At 42.2% G+C, this 18,694-nt stretch overlaps 1 protein-coding gene across 3 annotated transcripts in view; it reads left to right on the top strand.

Annotated features, from left to right (window-relative positions):
- Exoc6 (exocyst complex component 6) overlaps positions 1 to 18,694 on the top strand; it is a 146,297-nt gene that overhangs the window by 25,222 nt on the left and 102,381 nt on the right. For all 3 annotated transcript variants that reach the window (XM_076919887.1, XM_034518665.2, XM_034518677.2), the window contains 4 exons: positions 12,142 to 12,313; positions 13,363 to 13,410; positions 13,520 to 13,610; positions 15,360 to 15,405. In XM_076919887.1, the coding sequence (XP_076776002.1) occupies positions 12,142 to 12,313; positions 13,363 to 13,410; positions 13,520 to 13,610; positions 15,360 to 15,405 (357 nt within the window). The remainder of the gene's footprint in view (positions 1 to 12,141; positions 12,314 to 13,362; positions 13,411 to 13,519; positions 13,611 to 15,359; positions 15,406 to 18,694) is intronic.

The raw sequence follows: 18,694 nt of genomic DNA on the forward strand, positions 1-18,694 counted from the left end.
ACCTTAGCCTGCGGAGGACATTTCAACCTGTAGTAAATAATAATGCAGTTAGAAAAGTGTTTACCTTTTTCTTCTCATTTCTTAAATCTTAGGTTGTTTTTTTTTTTCCTTTTCTGACTTAATATTCTAATGCACAAGTTGAACAGAGTACAGGCTGAGTGTTTCTAATCTGAAAAATCTGATCTCCAAAATGCCCTCCCAAAAGTCTGGGACTTTTTGAGACCAACATAACCACAAGGGGGAGATCCCACACCATGGTTTGTTTTATATGCAGTTACCAGAAATAGTGCTGTGTTACATTTCAGCTCTGTGTAGGAGGTGTACAGAAATCTAAATGCATTTCATGTCCCCTTCTCCAAGATGTGCTGCCTTAGGTATGTGCACGTTTCCCACAATCTGAAGGAAGATGATACCAGACGCCTTTGGTCCTGAGCACCTTGGGTTAGAGCTGCCTTGCATGCTGAGATGAGAGTCAGCACTGTCTGTCCCCTAACTGCCAGGGAAGCCTCTAGTGGCCCTCTGAAGGACACCTCTTACCTTGGGGCTAGGGGAGTTTTTAAACAAAGAGGCTGAATTGTGTCCTGTACTTTTCAGCACCTTGCTTGTTTGCTGCAACAGTGGCTAAATTGGTACTATGTTTCCTGTTAACTAAAACATCCCTGCAGAACAGCAGCTTGGTGGTGGTGGTGGTGGTGTTCTTAATGTGCTTAATTTTGGTGCTGTGGGCTTTGAAGGATATTTGATCTTGCTAAGGTGAGCTTGTTCTACTTGCTTCCTTGGGACAGTCTTTAAGTCAGTTCAGTGTCTGTTTCATGAAACAAAACTGAAGCGCTCCTTCAGTCTGTGCTTTGCATGATCGTTAACTAAACCTGCCGCCTACGGGGCTGGAGAGCATCAGCCTGAAGGGTCTTTCATTCTCTGTTTCTTCTGCAGTAACCAACCTGTTTGAGGCTTTCTGTCTCTAGCTGGTCAAGATGTTGTCTTTTATTAAATTATCCATATAATCAAGTTAGAGTTAAGTATATAATTGTATGTCTTAATAATTTGTTCTGTTTTGGTAATTCTTTCATCAGTTCTAGTTTTGGGTAGTCACTGACACTCACTTAGCTTGTCTGTTGTTGATATATGTGTGTGCATTTGTGCGTGCTTGTGTATACGTGTGCATGTGGAGGCCAGAGACCAACCTTGACTGTCATTCTACAGATACAAACACATTTTTCCTGGGCCAGGGTCTCTTACTAGTCTGGAACTTGCCAATTAGGCTGACCTGGATGGCCAGCTAGCCCCAGGGATGCACCTGTCTCTGCTGACCCCCCTGGTATTACAGGTGTGCACCAGCATGCTGGCTTTTAAAACGCAGGTTCGAAGGATCACACTCAGGTCACTGTGCTTTCAAGGCAAGCATTTCACCAATGACATCGTCCCAGGCCTTGTTCTGTTCAATTTTTAAAGCTGCCTTTGGTTTGGTAGCGGATGATTTCCTGTTGCTCCTGTCTGCGCTCCTGACTGAGGAGTCCTTCCTCTCTTCACTTTCTGGCTTTTCGGATTTGGACCCTTTGCTTAATTGATAGAATCATTAAATGTGGTATGTTTTTCTCCAATGATTTCAGTTTACATCTGGTTTTGCTTTGGCTGTTCCATGTATTCTGGGCTCTCCTTATTACTGTGTCAGAGAAGTTTTGCTGTCTGAATTTTGTGTTTTTCCTGTTGGCACAACAGTTCCAAACAGTGGAACCTAAAGGGATTCTAGTTTTTGTTTTTATTCTAGTCTTTCTGCTGTTTTGATGAGAAGTCAGCGCTTTAGCACATTCTTCTTAACTGTAAACTGATGTTGCTGTGAGGGATTTTGGCACAGTGTTATAGTTCAACTCTAAAGCTATTTGGCAAAATGGGGGCTAGATCTGCTCTGTATGCCACCTGATATTTTTATTGAATTTTCTAAACTGTTCAAGGGAAGCAGTCCCTATCCACATGCATTAGTCTACATAATTGTTCGAGGTTTTTAAATTTAAAATGATATCAGCAATTGTTTCTTCTAGAGGACAGATAAAGTGACCTGCGTTGGGTGCTGGCCTTTGTCACCCTTTGCATCTTACCAAGCAGTCCGAAAGTGAACAGGAAGAAACATCTCTGTGGTCAAGAATGTGACGACAGGAAGGAGGGAGTCTATTGCCAAGTCTGTGCTGGCTGATTACACAGAGGATGTCCATTAGCATGTGTGCTGTGCTGTTACCCAGTGCTGGACAGAGCGCTCATGCCAGTCACAGGACTGTCAGCTCTGGGTACAGGAAGTAATGTTAACTAATGTTAACTAATGTTTCCTGTGCATGGGGATGGGCCACTATTAGTGAGAATGAATTACAGGAACTCCACAGAGTGGAACACAAGGTAAATAAAACTCAAAGTCAGAAAGTTAAGAAAATATCCCTTCAGTTTTTGAATTTTGCTTCTTCAGGGAGCTTCAGGCAAGCCAGATAAGTCTTATAATGTGTTTCCTGTTCTAGTGCTACAGATGAGCAAACTAGAGGCTCAGTCCCCAGCACTTCTGACCCTAAAGTGGGTGGGGTATGTTAGCTCTGTTATAGAAAAAGTTTTGAATATTTCAGATTTCAAGGGAATCAGGTTGCCATTATCTTATAAAGCACTAAAATTATTTTATTAGATTTATGTGTGTTTTGTCTGCATCTATGTGTGTGTATCATGTGTATGCTTGGTGCCACAAAATTCAGAAAAGGGCCTGGAACTGGAGTTATGGATGGTTTTAAGCCACTGTGTGGGTGCTGGGTCCTCTGTAAGAGCAACAAGGGCTCTTAACCTCTGAGCTTTGTCACTAGCCTCCTTAAAGAGTTTTAAGAGCACATGTGGCAAACTAGATAAACTGTTTCGTGGGCAAACATACAAAGAATGTGTGTTTTGTAAACCAGAACTCTCTTCCGGGATTAACAAAAGAAGTTGGGTCTTGTGTTTCTATAGCTCCTCCCACAGAGTTCTTAGAAACTCTCAATTACTGTGCAGCCAGAGACTACTACCTCATTGGTTTGAATACCCAGCCAACTTCTGGGTACCTTAATCCTCATTTGTGTTATTGTTGTTATAATAATTTTTAGCAGTTCAATATTATAGATAGTTTGGGAGGAGAGCTTGCAAAATCAGCATTGCAGTCCTGGGACTGTTTTCCCATAGTCTTCCCATTTTAATTAGCTTTAGAGACTTACCTCTAGATTATCAGATGGTGCTTCCCAGATTCTTTTAATGTCATTGCACACATTGGCTGATGAGATGGCTCAGCTGGTAAAGGGGCTTGCTGCTAAGCCTGCTGGCCTGAGTTCAATCCCTGGAATCCACACAGTGGAAGGAGAGAACCAGCTCCCTCAAACTGTTCTCGGGCCTCTGTGTGTATACCATGGCACAGGTGCATGTGCAGGAACACACGTACATATCACAGTAAACACATAAAGGTGAAGGAGATCAGGCAGTTCATACCTCTGATAGAAACCTTTGACTAATCTGGGACTTTAGTATCATCCACATACAACACTTGACATGAATAAATTACAAAATAATCAATCTGTAGGAATTTAATGCTGGTCTAGAAAATGGAGCACAGTTTGATATTCAGTTCATTTAATTAAAATCAGTGCTGATTTTTTTTATCAGCTTTTGGTATATATAATACACATACTTTTTATATATTTATTTTAAAGTCAAATAGTGACTTTAATATAACATTTAATAAAATTGTTTGTGTGTGTGTGTGTTCTTTCAGTACCGTTTGGTAACTAAATGTCAGGTAGTGTGTAACAGATAAAAGTGTCTCCTGTGCCATGCTGGCCACTCCTACAGAAGCTGGAGTTTGGAGAGTTTTTGTTGTGTTTATAGTTCTGTTTCACCACTTAAGTGCTTATTTTAAAGTAATAAGTAACAAGATAAAAATAGCTTTAAAAAGAAAAATCTAGCCAGGCCTGGTGCATACATCTAATCTTAGCACTTGGGAGGCAGAGGCAGAAAGATCTATGTGAATTCAAGGTAAAGCCGTGTCCAGGATAGCCAGAACTACACAGAGAGACCCTGTGTCAGCCAGACAAACAAACAAACAAACAAACAAACAAACAAACAAACAAACAAACAAGCAAACACAAAAAGAACCCCAAAAGAGAAACCTTATTTTTATTTTGCTTTTTTACTTCTCAGAGGTCAATCAGACTGTTGGATTGATGTACTTTGATGCAGTTCTAAGATTGCTGGTTCACCCGTCGGTGAAGAGCGCCCTCTGGTGACCAACTCTTTTTTATTACGATTTACAGTTTGCATCTTCATACTTCTGAATTGAATATAAAGATGGGAGACATCATTTCTCAAGTAACTGAGAAGACAAAAATACACCAAACAAAGTTGAATGAGAAAGATAGTGTGGACTTTGTGTGGGAGGCTGGGCAAAGTTTCCTGTAGTTGGAGAGTTATCTAGTGTAACTGTAAAATGCTGAAGGAGCCATCTTGAGCTGAAGCTGGAAAGGAATGTAAGCTATATCGAGGCTTGCGTGAGATAAAGCAGCCTTGGAATGGAGTTTTCCCTCAAATTAAGTAGTTTCTTGAGCAAATGTTTTGCTAATTTAAGTTGGATAGGATCTGATATTTGTTTAAAAGAAAAATAATTCCAGATCACATGGGGGTTTTTTTTTTGTTATTGTTTTTTTGTTTTTAAACTAAATAAAGATCCTGTTTTTAAACTAAATAAAGAACCTTTCTCCTACATGGCCTCTTCACTGTTTTTAAATAAAGCTTTACCTCATTGGTTTCTGCATAGTTATTCCTGAAAACCCAGAGCCTTAAGAATATCGGCAAAGACTTGTGGTTTTCAGGCCCATCTGTAGCTGCAGCTCCAGGGTCTCAGGTGGATTCTGAACTGCTTCTGAAGAGGCGGAGCCACTGAAAGACTGGATTATTCTCAATCCTTAATAGCCAAGGATGAAAACTTATGATATTAATAAGAGTGGTATTCAGAATCTGAGAATTAAATTTAAACTTGAGATTACTTAAAGAGAAATGATAAGCAATTTTATGAATATGAAATATTAGGTTTCTTTTAGAAATACACTAGGAACGTAAGCTGGAAACTAAACTTGATTTGGCCTCTGAAGAACTGGCAAGAAAGTAGCGAACCACTTACACTGAGAGGATGAAGGGCATGAAACGGGTCTTCACTGCTAGAGATGCAAATCCAACCTACTTTGTCACTGAGGATATGACAAGAGTGCCCTTGAGGCTGATATTGAAGAGGTAGAAAAGGGACTCAGTGGCTCCTGCAGCTTGTCAGAGATGAGTTTGCGAAATTTCTTCTCAAAAAGGTTTTAGAAAGGCTTGAAAGCACAGCTGAAAGCTGGGTCACTAGTGCCCAGAGGACCCTGGAAGTATTTCTTTGAGTTTCTAACATTCGGGAGTCCCTTTTCTTGCTAGGTGCTCCCTTTTCTCTTTCTTGAAAAACAATTAAATTTTAATAAAAATGCATTTGTTTTTGTTTTCTGACAAATAACATTGCAGACCTAGACCTGGACCAGCTCTCTTTTGCCTGTGTGTCTCATGTATCCTATTAGAGAATGAAGCATTCTGAGATACAAGAAGAGTGCTTATTTTTCCTTGGGGGGGGAAACTATAGTTTTTTCAGTAAAAATAGGTAATGTGTGGAATCTAGGATTAAATGCCTTGAGATTATATTTCTTTTTTAAAAAAAGTTTAAATAGGGGCTAATATCCAATATATACAAAGAACTCAAGAAATTAGACTCCAGACAACCAAATAACCCTGTTAAAAATGGGGTACAGAGCTAAACAAAGAATTCTCAACTGAGGAAACTTGAATGGCTGAGAAACACCTTAAGAAATGCTCAACATCCTTAGTCATCAGGGAAATGCAAATCAAAACAAAACTGAGATACCACCTCACACCAGTCAGAATGGCTAAGATAAAAAACTCAGGTGATAGTAGATGCTGTCGAGGATGTAGAGAAAGAGGAACACTCCTCCATTGTTGGTGGGGTTGCAAGCTGGTACAACCACTCTGGAAATCAGTCTGGAGGTTTCTTAGAAAATTGGACATAGCATTACCTGAGGACCCAGCTATTCCACTCCTGGGCATATACCCAGAAGATGCTCCAACATATAACAGGGAAATGTATTCCACTATGTTCATAGCAGCCTTATTTATAATAGCCAGAAGCTGGAAAGAACCCAGATGTCCTTCAACAGAGGAATGGATACAAAAAAATGTGATACATTTACACAATAGAGTATTACTCAGCTATTAAAAATAATGAATTCAAGAAATTCTTAGGTAAATGGATGGAACTTAGAAAATATCATCCTGAGTGAGGTAAACCAATCACAAAAGGACACACATGGTATTTACTCACTGATAAGCGGATATCAGCCCCAAAACTTGAAATAGCCAAGATTCAACTCACAGACTACATGAAGCTCATGAAGAAGGAAGACCAAGTGTGGATGCCTCGGTCCTACTTAGAAGGAGTAACAAATTACTCAATGGATCAAGTATGGAAACAAAGTGTGGGACAGAAACTGAAGGAGGGGCCATCTGTAGACCATTCCACCTGGGTATCCATCCCATGTGCAGACACCAAAGGTAGACGCTGATGTGGATGTCAGGAAGTGCATGTTGACAAGAGCCTGATATAGCTGTCTCCTTAGAGGTCTCCCAGAGTCTGACACATTCAGAGGCAGGGGCTCACAGCTAACCATTGATCTGATAGAGGGTTTCCCAATGGAGAAGTTAGAGAGAAGACTGAAGGAGCAGAAAGGGTTGGTGGCCCCATGAGGAGAGCAACAATACCAACCAACCAGAGCTCCCCAGGGCCTAAACCACCAGCCTGGGAGCACATAGGGAGGGACCCATGACTCCATCTGAATATGTAGGGGAAGATGGCCTTGTCGGGCATAGGTGGGAGAGGAGATCCTTGGTCCCATGAAAGCTGGATGCCGAGAGTGGGGGAATTATAGGGTGGGGAGGAGGGAGTTGGGGGGGTAGGTGGGGGCACATCCTCATAGAAGCAGGAGGAGGAGGGATGGGATAGGAGGTTCCTGGGTGGTGGGGGGAATGGGGTAAGGGGATAAAATCTGAAATGTAAATATAATATCCAAAAAAAAAATTTAAATGGTGTTTTAGGAAAAAGTAATTGTTTCAGGTGCAGTAAATTTTATTTTCTTCCTAGATACTGTGTGATAGACTTATTCTTTATAATGAAGACACAGTGAAAGATAAAATATTGAAAATACTACAAGGCTATGTGCTTTATGATTAAAAATGATTGTTACCAGAACTGAGCCCTTTTCTGGCAAATTAACTTTTTCATCACCTTTTCTTTACCAAAATAAAACCATAAAGTATTTCTAACTCATTTCATTTACAAAATGTAGCACCTATCAGAACACCCAAGTGTGTCAGCTTATTAGGTAACAGATGGTAATAAAAGCATTAATTTTCACTTCACCCCTTTTAACATTTAGATGTTAATTTTCTTATTTTCAACCACTAGGTGGAGTCCTATACAAATAATTCAAAAAGGCATCTGGGAAAGCTAATTCTCTTGTTTAAATCCCCGAAGCCCCATAATACTAGACAACCAAGTATTACAGGACAGCTTATACCTTAATGGTTAACCGTTGGCGTGTGAGATACAGACGAGGATGGATTCTGTCCCTGTTTACACAATTAAACTATGTGCAAGAAACTGTTTTTGTGCCAACCTAGTTGCTAAAATTAAAATACGGGAATAAAATCTTTAGGGTAGTGTAAATCATGTTTATTTTCAAATCACAAGGCATTTTTTTTAAAATTTGAGTTTTGCACTGTGTGCTGTGTGGCATAGAAACTTGCTAGAAGATCTTATTGTGTTATGCACTTGAAAGGGTGACTGGCTCTTACCTTGACATCATTGTGTGTCTCCGGAGCACTGAGGTGCCACCTTAGTGGGCTGGAGGTTAGGAACACTGGCTGCTTCCCCAGGGACCTTGCTTCAGTTCCTCACATGGCATCTCATAACTGTCTGTAACTTCAGTCCCAGGGAATCTGACACCCTCTTCTGGACTCTGCATTCACATGGTGCACAAACATACATGCAAACAAACATGGATACACATACAATTAAAATAAATCTTTAACAGTTTTTCGAAAAGATTACGAAAGTATCCCTTTAATGAATGTGGAGTAGTGTAGCATTTATAAGAGCTCTCATGTTTTATCTTGCTGGGTCTGTCATATTTATGAATATTTGTGTGTATGTAGGAGCTTGGCTAGATTTCTCCGTAGATATTAAAAGTCCTGGGGAACATTCTTTCAAAAGTATTTAATTCCAGCCCAGCATGATGGTGTACACCTTTAATCTCAACACTCAGAGGCAGAGAGGCAGAGAGGCAGAGAGGCAGAGAGGCAGAGAGGCAAGAGAGGCAGAGAGGCAGAGAGGCAGAGAGGCAGAGAGAGGCAGAGAGAGGCAGAGAGAGGCAGAGAGGCAGAGAGGCAGAGAGAGGCAGAGAGAGGCAGAGAGAGGCAGAGAGAGGCAGAGAGGCAGAGAGGCAGAGAGAGGCAGAGAGAGGCAGAGAGAGGCAGAGAGAGGCAGAGAGAGGCAGAGAGGCAGAGAGAGGCAGAGAGAGGCAGAGAGAGGCAGAGAGGCAGAGAGGCAGAGAGAGGCAGAGAGAGGCAGAGAGAGGCAGAGAGAGGCAGAGAGGCAGAGAGAGGCAGAGAGAGGCAGAGAGAGGCAGAGAGAGGCAGAGAGGCAGAGGCAGACCTCCATCAGTTCAAGGCCAGCCTAGTCTACAAAGTGAGTTCCCGGATGGCCAAGGCTGTTAACACAGAGAAACTTTATCTCGAAAAACAAACAAACAAACAAGAAAAGTTTAATAAAAGCTGCATATAACTAAAATTTCTAGAACAATATATCTTACACTAATATATTAAGCCAATATAGTAACCAACTTTGGGTTAAAAAGGGAATAATACTGACAGCTCCTTTTCCTGCCCCGCACATCGTAGGTTCAAAGAATAACGTTGCTCGTTCAAGGACAGAACGAGCAAGTGGGTTTTTCAGAGAAGTGCCGGAGGGGCCTCAGTATTTTCTCCTTGTATCCTGCTCCTCATTTTGTGCGTTGGTAACTTAGTGCTGCCTAACAATTAGCCACGCCACAGTTCCCACTGCCTTTCCCTGTCCTCGGGTTGATTGCACCTGATGGGTGCAGCGGTGCACGTCAGGAATCCCCTACTGAGCGTCCTTGATTGCGGGTCTTCAAAGGTGAGCTGCGCATGCAGCCGCTCTGCTGGCGCTTCCCATCCTTCTCCATGGTGCTGAGCGCCACTGCTGACGGGAGAGTCAGATAACATGATATTTTTAAAATTATACCGGGCAAGGTGGGTTTGGGATTAAGTCTTGGCTGTGTTTTTATGAGACTTTAGACTTATGAGTTGATCTTCCTCAACTGCATTTGAAAACTGGGCTGCTGGCAGAGTCTCCTGTTTAGGGGTCGTAAATATTTAATGAGGTCATGAATGCGAAGCACGGAACATGCAGTGTGTACTCAGATGGCATCTGTATTACTACCATACTAAGACATAAGCAGCAGACCTGACTCCGCTCTGCACCACACCTGCCCAGCATTTTACAAGGGTTCTGGGGATCCAGGCTCCAGTCCTCATGCTTCTCAAAGCAAGTGCTTTAACCGCTGAGCCATCTCCCCAACCCCTGGAGTCTGAATTGTGAGGGCTATTAGACTGAATATATTTCACAACATGGGACTCAAATGCATCTCTCATAGTCCATGGATCTTGAAACAAAATAGTGGCAAACCATTTCAGTTTGCTTGTCCCAAAGGGGTTCCTTAGGATGTAAGATTTTCAGTTTAACCCAGAGCAGCAAAATTACACAGGGCTTTGCAAGGCTGTTGCAAGAGAGAAAAATGTTTATAGGAGCTTCTGGTCTAATATCCCCATTATACACTGTGTGGCTACTGCGTTGATACTGGAGGGGTGAGGCCAGGTAAAATCATACCAGGTAGGAAGCAGTCGGTGATGCTTTGAAGCAAGGCATGATGCTGGCTGAGACTAGGGTGATGTCAGTGGAGATGCTAGGGCTGTAACATCAGAGGTGGCCAACTTAAAAAAACCATTTATTTATAAAGGTGTATGTATGTACGTATGTACACATGCTGTGTGTGTGTGTGTGTGCGCGAGCATGTGTGTACGTGTTCCGTGGCATAGGTGTGGAGGTCAGAGGACAGTTCATGTGAATTGGTTCTATCCTTCTGCCCCTGGGGTTCTGGGGTTCTAAGTCAAGTAGTCAAGTTTGGCAGCAGGCAGCAGGCAGGCCTGCTGAGGTCTGCCCAGCCCATGTCATTTACAAATATGTAGGGCTGCCTTTGTCACTGTTCTGGACCAGAGATTGGATATGCTTGTGCTCAGTCATTTGTGGTTTGAAGAGGGAGAAAAGTAGTGAGGGATGATTTCGGGGGTTTGTCTGAGAAACCGGACAAGTGGACTTTACTAAGATGAGGAAGATGATGGAAAAAGCAGGCTGGGGGGATGGGGTTAGGAATTCCCTTCCGAGTAAACTGAAGATAAGTGCTCATCAGACTTCCATGTGGGGAGATAGGACTGAAGTCTGAGGCGAGGTTAGTGGTGGAATTTTTAATTTGGAAGATGTTTGTGTGTTTGTAGAATCAAGCGTATATGCATGAAAAAGAAGCCACCAGGACCAGAGTCTCATTCTAGCCAAGCATCCAAAGAGCCTAGGCTCTTAACTACCAACCTGTATTGTCTCTGCTGCTGGTAATACTTAACTCATTAAGAACTGAGGCATGAAGCTATACTCAGGGGCTTTGGTGTGTTTGGAGAATCAAAATATATAGCATATATAAACATTTAAATTACAATGCAAAGTAGTACATGATTACATCCCAGAGTAACTATCAAGGACCGCAGCTTTATCTGTCCTACCGAGGAAAAGATTACCCCACACAGAAATGATTGACAAAAGCCGGGTGGCAAAAACAGAACTCATACTGAACCTCCATCAGGAGGCAGCGGCTGGGGAGGCCCAGTGGCCTTCAGGGTGCCTGTTCTCTCAGAGGTGCTGTGCTCACAGTTCTGCTCGGTGCTTACTTACTTAGTGGTGGGAAAGGCACAATGGGCGGGCTGGTGCAGAGGGCCCATGATGAGCTTCCATTTGTCTTTCCCTAGTGGCATTGTGTGGGTAGGCCTTCCTGTGTTGTCAATTAGTGAAGTTCCCTCAAGCCTTGCTGCTCCCGGCTTTTTATAAGGGTACAGTTATGTGAATGGGGCTAACGCCTGTGTGGATCTGCCTCACTGCCTTCTCGCTGACCTTGGTTTTTCAGCCTCTTTAAAGCCAAGACCCCCGGTTTTGTAAACATGACTGTTATCCCCTCTCCCCCATTGTAAACAGACAAGATGTTATAAAGTATTCATTCCCAGAGCCAAGGGCAAATTTACTGTATGATAAAGGGCGCATCACCCTTTCTGTGAAGTCAGTGTGAGCTGAACTCTGTACCTGGCTTGCAGATGTGCCATTGCCACAATCTGATCTTAGACTTGAGGATGTAAACTTTGGAACCAGACCACCAAGACACATATTCCAGTCATCAATCTTGAACTGTGAAATTTATGGCAGTTATAATGAATATGTATTCGAAAAGCAAGGGTAATGATAGCATTCACTTTATAGACTTATTGTGAAGGTGAAAGAGTTAATATGTAGCTTTTAGGACGTTCTAACACATAGGAAATGTTATAAAGGCCATGAGTTTCTTCCTGTATTTCTTACTCGCAATATTGATTCAGTTTTGGGCCTTAGTATGTTAGAGACTGGTATTTGACCCACATATCTGAGGCCTCAGGACTCTATTCCTGAATACCTAGGGATATATTTAGAGAGCTTCTGAATCTTTGGATATTAGCATACCCGAAAAGAAATATTTTCCACAGAAATAAAGTTCCTTCTGTGGAGGTAATAACTGTCCAATTCATTTACTTATTCAGAGATTAACTCTGTAGCTGTTGTAGATTGTGAGCTTCGTAGGAGAACCTTTGGCTGACGAGACGTTAACTTTAGTTTTCTTACACATACAGATCTGTGTATGATGGCCAGCCAAACGCACACAAGAAGTTTATGGAAAAGCTAGATGCCTGTATCCGAAATCACGACAAGGAGATTGAAAAAATGTGTAACTTCCACCACCAGGGCTTTGTAGATGCCATTACAGAACTCCTCAAAGTAAGGGCGGATGCGGAAAAACTGAAGGTAGGAATACCTTCAACTACTCCCTGCTTTTCTTCTCACTAAATAATGTAATACCGTGGTCCATGGGCCATTGGCTGCCCTTTCAGAAGGGAGATAGACAATGAAGGGTGTATTTACAGTTTCAGGGTTTTCAAAAGACAATAATGCAATGCTGTTAAAAGCTATCTTCGAATGTCATGAAAATTTACTGTAAAGGATTTCATGCTGCCATGCTGTTATTTAATTATATTGAAAAATTTATTAAAGTAAGTTTCTCTCCATATTTTGCCACATCAGAGGCATTACTTATTAAAACTATGTCTGGATTTGTTCAGTCAGAATATAAAATAATTATATGACTTGTCTTGTCTTTTCATTTAAAGTGCTTATCAGACAGAATGCAAAGACTGTGATTAGAAAAACGATCATGCGGAGGATATTCAGATAACAAGAGACCAGAGACAGCATCATGAGGTCACTGAGCACCTCTGTTCTGCAGCTAATGAGATTTTTAATAAATGAGAATGTGCTTCCTCATACGATGACCTAATGAGTCACTTAGTATGTGGGAAAATCCAAGCTGAGCTTCGGCTGCACCTGCAGCTTGAACATGTTGCTGTGGATTGAGATGTCTGTGTTTGATGTTCATCAACCTCCCAGGGTTGGCATTCAGAAAGTATGAATGTTTAATTACCATAAAATGCAATCGCCATTTCCTGTGACAGTGAATGGCACATAGACCTCATTGAAGTTGTCAAAGAGGGACCAGTGGTCAATTGGGTCAGTGATTTGAATTGTTTGACAGACTCAGAAAAGCAAGTAAAGTTCAAAAATCCTGAGTAAATTTGAGAAGTTTGCCACAGAATCTGTTAAAAAGAACTGTCATAACCAATTGAAGTTAACAAAAGCTCTTTTCAATCAGAAGCTCAAGTTCAAGCTGTAGAGTTAATTTGAATTTGCATTTCTTTGTTCTGAGTTTCTCATGAAGCATGATCTGATTACAAGGGTGAGCTGTTACATCAGGGCAGCTTTATCCATGTTTGTCTAACTAAGGTGAAATTATTTTTAAGGTGCAGGTTACTGATACCAACCGAAGGTTTCAAGATGCTGGAAAGGAGGTAAGAAAGGGATGGATGGAAGGTGGATGGAGGGAGGAAAGGAGGGAGAGAACTCAGTGTGTGGAGGCCATTTAACTGTTTAAAGTTGTCAACACTTTTATTTTCTAAGGTGATAGTGCAAACAGAAGATATTATTCGGTGTAGAATTCAGCAGAGAAATATTACAACCGTAGTAGAGAAATTACAGTTGTGCCTCCCAGGTGAGTCAGCCTTAGGTCTCGTATGATGTTTGCTGTGGTAAAGTTACATTTTGCTTGTACCATGTAGTCATCTTTACTATGGGAATTACAAATCACTGTGGTCGCCTCCCAGCCACAGTGCTTGCCTTCATGTTTACTCTGTTCTCTGGATTTCTATGAGTTTTAGAAAGTAAACGTTCCCAGGTTGCCCCTGTTTTCCTAAACATCTTTGCTTTTCCTCTCTGCATAGCTGGCCATCTGGGTCACCCCACTACCACCCTACCTCTTGTCTGTCTGTCTGTGTTTTCCTTAGCATACTTCCCCTCAGGGAGAGTGTCTTTACATTTTTCTGGCCTTTATCTAATTTTCTAATTTTTCTACGTCTGGTTTTTGCATTATTCTGTTACTTAACAGGTTGATTTTGCTTTGTTCACAGTCTTATTTTGCTGAGAAGGTAAGAACACATCAAAAATGCTAGGTAGGCCTTTCCCCTTTTTGTCTTTCCTCCTGTATTTGGAAAGACTCAGATATTACTGGGACATCACGTGAATTCTGAAGAGCTAGCCAGTATTTTCTTGTTTTAAGTTGCATGCTTCCTGTTCAAACAAAACAAAGCAGGCACATACTGTTTCTGTTCTTCGCATTGTCAGCGAAGTCCATTTCAGTGCCTGGTTTACTGTGCTTTCTCTTTAGAAGAAACCTAAGCCTCCGTGTCCAGGGAAGTAGAATGCTTTGTACACTATGTGATACAAATTTAGCTTAGAATATAAATGATATTGTCAGTAGTTTGTATTGGATAAGATAAATGTATTATTGTTTTCTCACTAATGAGAATAGCTCTTCTTGGAACTCATAGAAGCCCTCTCAGTTGGGTACATGGTGGACCAGGGATTTACATACTAACCTTGAATAAGTAAAATGCCAGTTTTGTAAAGGTTTCCGGGTTGAGAAACACTTTGAATGGGGTTTAACAGTACCTCTGCCACCATTAGAGACATTGGATGAGCTACAGAGACAGTTCCTTCATTGAAGGCTTTGTCAATTGTCACTTTATATAATAAGCTTAAAGGTGGAATGACAGGTGGATTTGGCCCATGCCTCAGTGGGCTCTGTAACAGACATCTGCACAGCACCTCGAGCACGTGTGAATGCTCTCCACTGCTACACCCAGAACCAGCCCCCTCCCCAACTCACCCTTAGACGAACAACACAAACATTTTTCCATGTGCCAGGCAATGTAGAAGATACTAGAATACATCTCAAAGTTTATTGTTTTACTGAATAATTATATTTCTGGGGGCTCGTAGAGGGGGTTGAAATAAATAAAGATTTTTTTTTGCTGGGTCCGTTTCCACTGTTGTAATTCACTCTGCTGTTAGCATTTGACTTCGACAGTTTTCTTTCTTTGTGTAAATTTTCTTGTGGAGTTAGTTGTATTACATCTGTGCTATTTACGTTGAGACAGATGAATCCCAGTCTCTCTCAGTTTTCTTTCTCTAATTTCACTTCTGAAAAGAGATGTTAGTAGTTTCTGAATAGAATAATTTTTGCCAGGTTCCTCTCTCACTGCAGGTGTCAGTATATACAAGTGAATGTTAATGTATATGAAGTTCACTATGTGCAAATTAAATGATTTTTATTAATTTAATGCATATAACTTTTTTTTTTTTGAAAATGTTAACTATCCACCCGGTAGTATAGAGAAGACTAATGAATTCGTTATGTCGAACATACTTTTCTTAGAAGGCTAAAGTGTTGTTTTTCATGCAGTGTTGGAGATGTACAGTAAGCTGAAGGAACAGATGAGCATGAAAAGGTGAGTCGGCTTCTCTGCTCCCTTAAACCTCAGAGGCTCAGTGGGGGTTACAGCAAGTCTGAGCTGTGCTTTCCACCTTACCTCTAACCTTTTCAGACAGTTCGCTTACGGTTATCACCCAGTAAAGCAGCAGTAGGCATGCTGTCATGAGCCCTTGTCCCTTACAAGTGATAGAAACGACCGATAGTATTGATGAAGGCTACATAGTCAACCCAAAAGGAGTCAGAGTTTTGTTAACTCACTAGCATGGTACCTCGTAATGAGGGGCTGCTGCAGGATGTGGGCTGAAGGCAGAGCACAGGTGGCCATGAGCCGACAGCCAGGGCAGTGTCCTCTGCCTTCTGCTTTGTAATATACGTGAAAACGTGTCCTGAAAGGCAGTATGAGGTGGTGTGTTAACTGCCATGGGAGCACTGATAAAGTGATGTTTAAGATGTTTAAAAAACGAACAGTTCCAAAGTGTAAGCCACCTGCGGCACGGCACGGATCAACTGGGTTCACCTGAAAGGGGGGCTGGGAATGAAAAGGGGATGGAGGTCGAGAAGAGATGAAGCCAAGATAAAGTTCTCTGATCAAGGCTAGAAGTTTAATGTTCAGCTCTCAATTTAAAGGGGAAGTGCGCCCAAACCCTTTCTTGTTTAAACCGGAGATGGGTGGGATAATTCGTTCTTGGTCAGGCCGGAGATATCTCAAGGCAAGCCCAGGGGCAGAGGGGCAGTTCTTCTAAGTTCAAGAAGCCAAGGTGGATAACTCCACCTGGATCCTATCACTTGGTCTGTTGTGGTAAACAAGGTCTCTCAGGCCTGCTCAAGGCTGGGGGAAGGACACACCAAAGTTGAAAAACCAAAATGACAAGACAACAAGTGGATGGGGAAATAATTTTCTTTATGTATAAACAATTATTATACCATAATATACATACAAATCGGTACTTAGCAGATGCCTTGTTTTATAGTGCTGCACCTGGAATTTCAGGAGGCGTTGCCAATTTGTATTAATTTGTGCAATAGATCTTTCCTTATTAAATATAGTAAGTCAGAAAAGATAAGCCTTTTGTTCATAAACTATTAGCATGTTTCTCTTCTGTGTTATTTGTTCCCATATCTTAAACTTGAAAAAGGTTTTGCTTGGTGCAACGAAGCATCCAATTACCAGCCCCACAAGCCTAGCAGGGATCACCCTCCCTGTCTTCATTGTCAGTTCTCATAGAGCAGAGCTCTGCCGACTCACCAGCACTCACACCTTCAGTGTGAACATGTGGAAAGTGTCTTCAAGGGACTCTTAACTCCTTTCCAGTTTAGGGTTTTTATCTCTTTTTTCAATGATAAAATCTAATAATTATAATCAGATTTTTCCCCATTATGCCCCCAAATATCTTATATTTTCTTTTCTGCCTGGAAAAAATGGTTTTTATTATCCATTTTATTTATAAATAAAATTCAGTAACCATTATTTTGGAGGCAGGTCTCACCTGTAGCTCAGGCTGGCCTGAAACTCATTTTGTAGCTAGGCTTGCGGTGGTCCTACCCTCTTAGCTTCTGCAGTGCTGGATTGCAGATGTGAGGCTCCACCCCTCTGAGGATCCTGCCCTCCAGCTCTCCTTTGCAGTTCCTGAAAAGTCCAGGTCAGCTCTCAGAGCTGCCTACGACACTGAAATTGGTTTCTCTGTGATTATATTTAGATAGGATGGCTTTGTGAGTCTGTGATGTAAGTGGTGTTGGGTATCTCTCACCCTCTCGACGCTTGTTGCCAGTAGGTGTTTCCTGTCAGCTCTTCCCTGGACTGTTGCATTTGATCATTTGGTGAAGGAGATGATTACCAAATCTGTTTTTTAAAAATTTGCAATTAAAAAAAAAAGCCAGGTATGGTGACACATGCCTTTAATCTCAGCATTCAGGAGGCAGAGACAGGTGGATCCCCGATTCTGAAGCCAGCCTGGTCTTAGAGTGAGTTCCACAACAGCCTGTGCTACACAGCAAAACCCTGTCTTGAAACACCGCCCCTGAAAAAATTGCAATTAATGAGTAGTAATTAGTAAATACTTTGACTCATGTTTCCTAATAACTTTTCACCCAGTAGTTTGAGAACTTAAGATTTCTCACTGGAGTTATGAAGTAGTGGCTTTTAAAAGTGTTTTTATTCCATTACTACTTATGACTGGCTGTTTTAGTGTAGAGAAGGGATTTCTGTTTTTAACCTCTGTTTTTTTTTTCTCTTTTCTTCTTTTTTTAAACACTTTTTCTTGATTCTTTGTAAATTTCACATCATGCACAACAATCCCATTCATTTCTTCACCCTTCCATATCTGCCTTTGCAACCTCCCCACCAAAATAAAACAGACAGACAAATAAACTAACAAATCTCGCTAGAGCTGCAGTGTGTCATGGTGTATCACACAGTATACCCTTTTGTCCACATATCCTTACTTGCAAATGTACATTGCAATGAGTCATTGGTCTAGTTTGAGGACTCTGACTTCTGCTACACTGTCCATACTGGATCCTCGCTGAGACTTCTCAGATATCCTGTTGTTGCCCTGTGTCACGGAGATTGCAGCTTTGGATCTGCAGGAGTGGCCCCATCACTTGCTCCAGTAGTTCATAGGCGGGGTACATGTAGGGGTGGGCCAACTCAAAGCTCTGGATCTGAGCCTGTGTGGTAGTTGAGTTAGTCATCCTGCCAGATCTGCATCCTGGCAACCTGGGCTAGTTTTCCAGCATTGCTCAAGTGAGGGGTGTACAGCCCTAGGGCTGGCTTACTGGCATCCCCTCCGCCAGGGCTAGCTCTACTGTACTACCCAGGCAAGGTACAGGCTGTTCTCCCAAGTGCAGGGCTGGCACAGTGGAGGGCCGGCTCTCAAAGTGAGTGGAGGCACTCCCTCCCCAACCCCCTGACACACCAGGAAAGGCCAACAAGGAGTGGGCAGGGAAAGCTCTTTTGTTCCCACACCCTCAGGGCCAGCACACCTGCCAGCCCCCTTTCCAGAGTGCTGCTGCCAGTGAGGGCCTTAGGGCTAGCTCTCCCAGGCTGCCCAGGTAAGGGGTGTGGCTAGCTCTCCAAAATGCTGCAGCTGGTGAGGGGTAGAGCCAGCTTTCCACAGCCCTTGGACATCAGCATGACCCCAGACAGCAGCCCAGACTAGGGATGTCTGCATGGCCTTTGGTGGTAACACCCCCACCCTCTACTGCTGCAGGGCCATGGACCCAGACATGACCCTCAGAGGCACCAAGGGGCCAAAACATCATTATGGCCTTAGGTGACACAGGCTGCTTATTTCAGGCTGTTCCTC

The sequence above is a fragment of the Arvicanthis niloticus genome, chromosome 1 (genome assembly GCF_011762505.2).
Source record: "Arvicanthis niloticus isolate mArvNil1 chromosome 1, mArvNil1.pat.X, whole genome shotgun sequence".
Taxonomy (NCBI): domain Eukaryota; kingdom Metazoa; phylum Chordata; class Mammalia; order Rodentia; family Muridae; genus Arvicanthis; species Arvicanthis niloticus.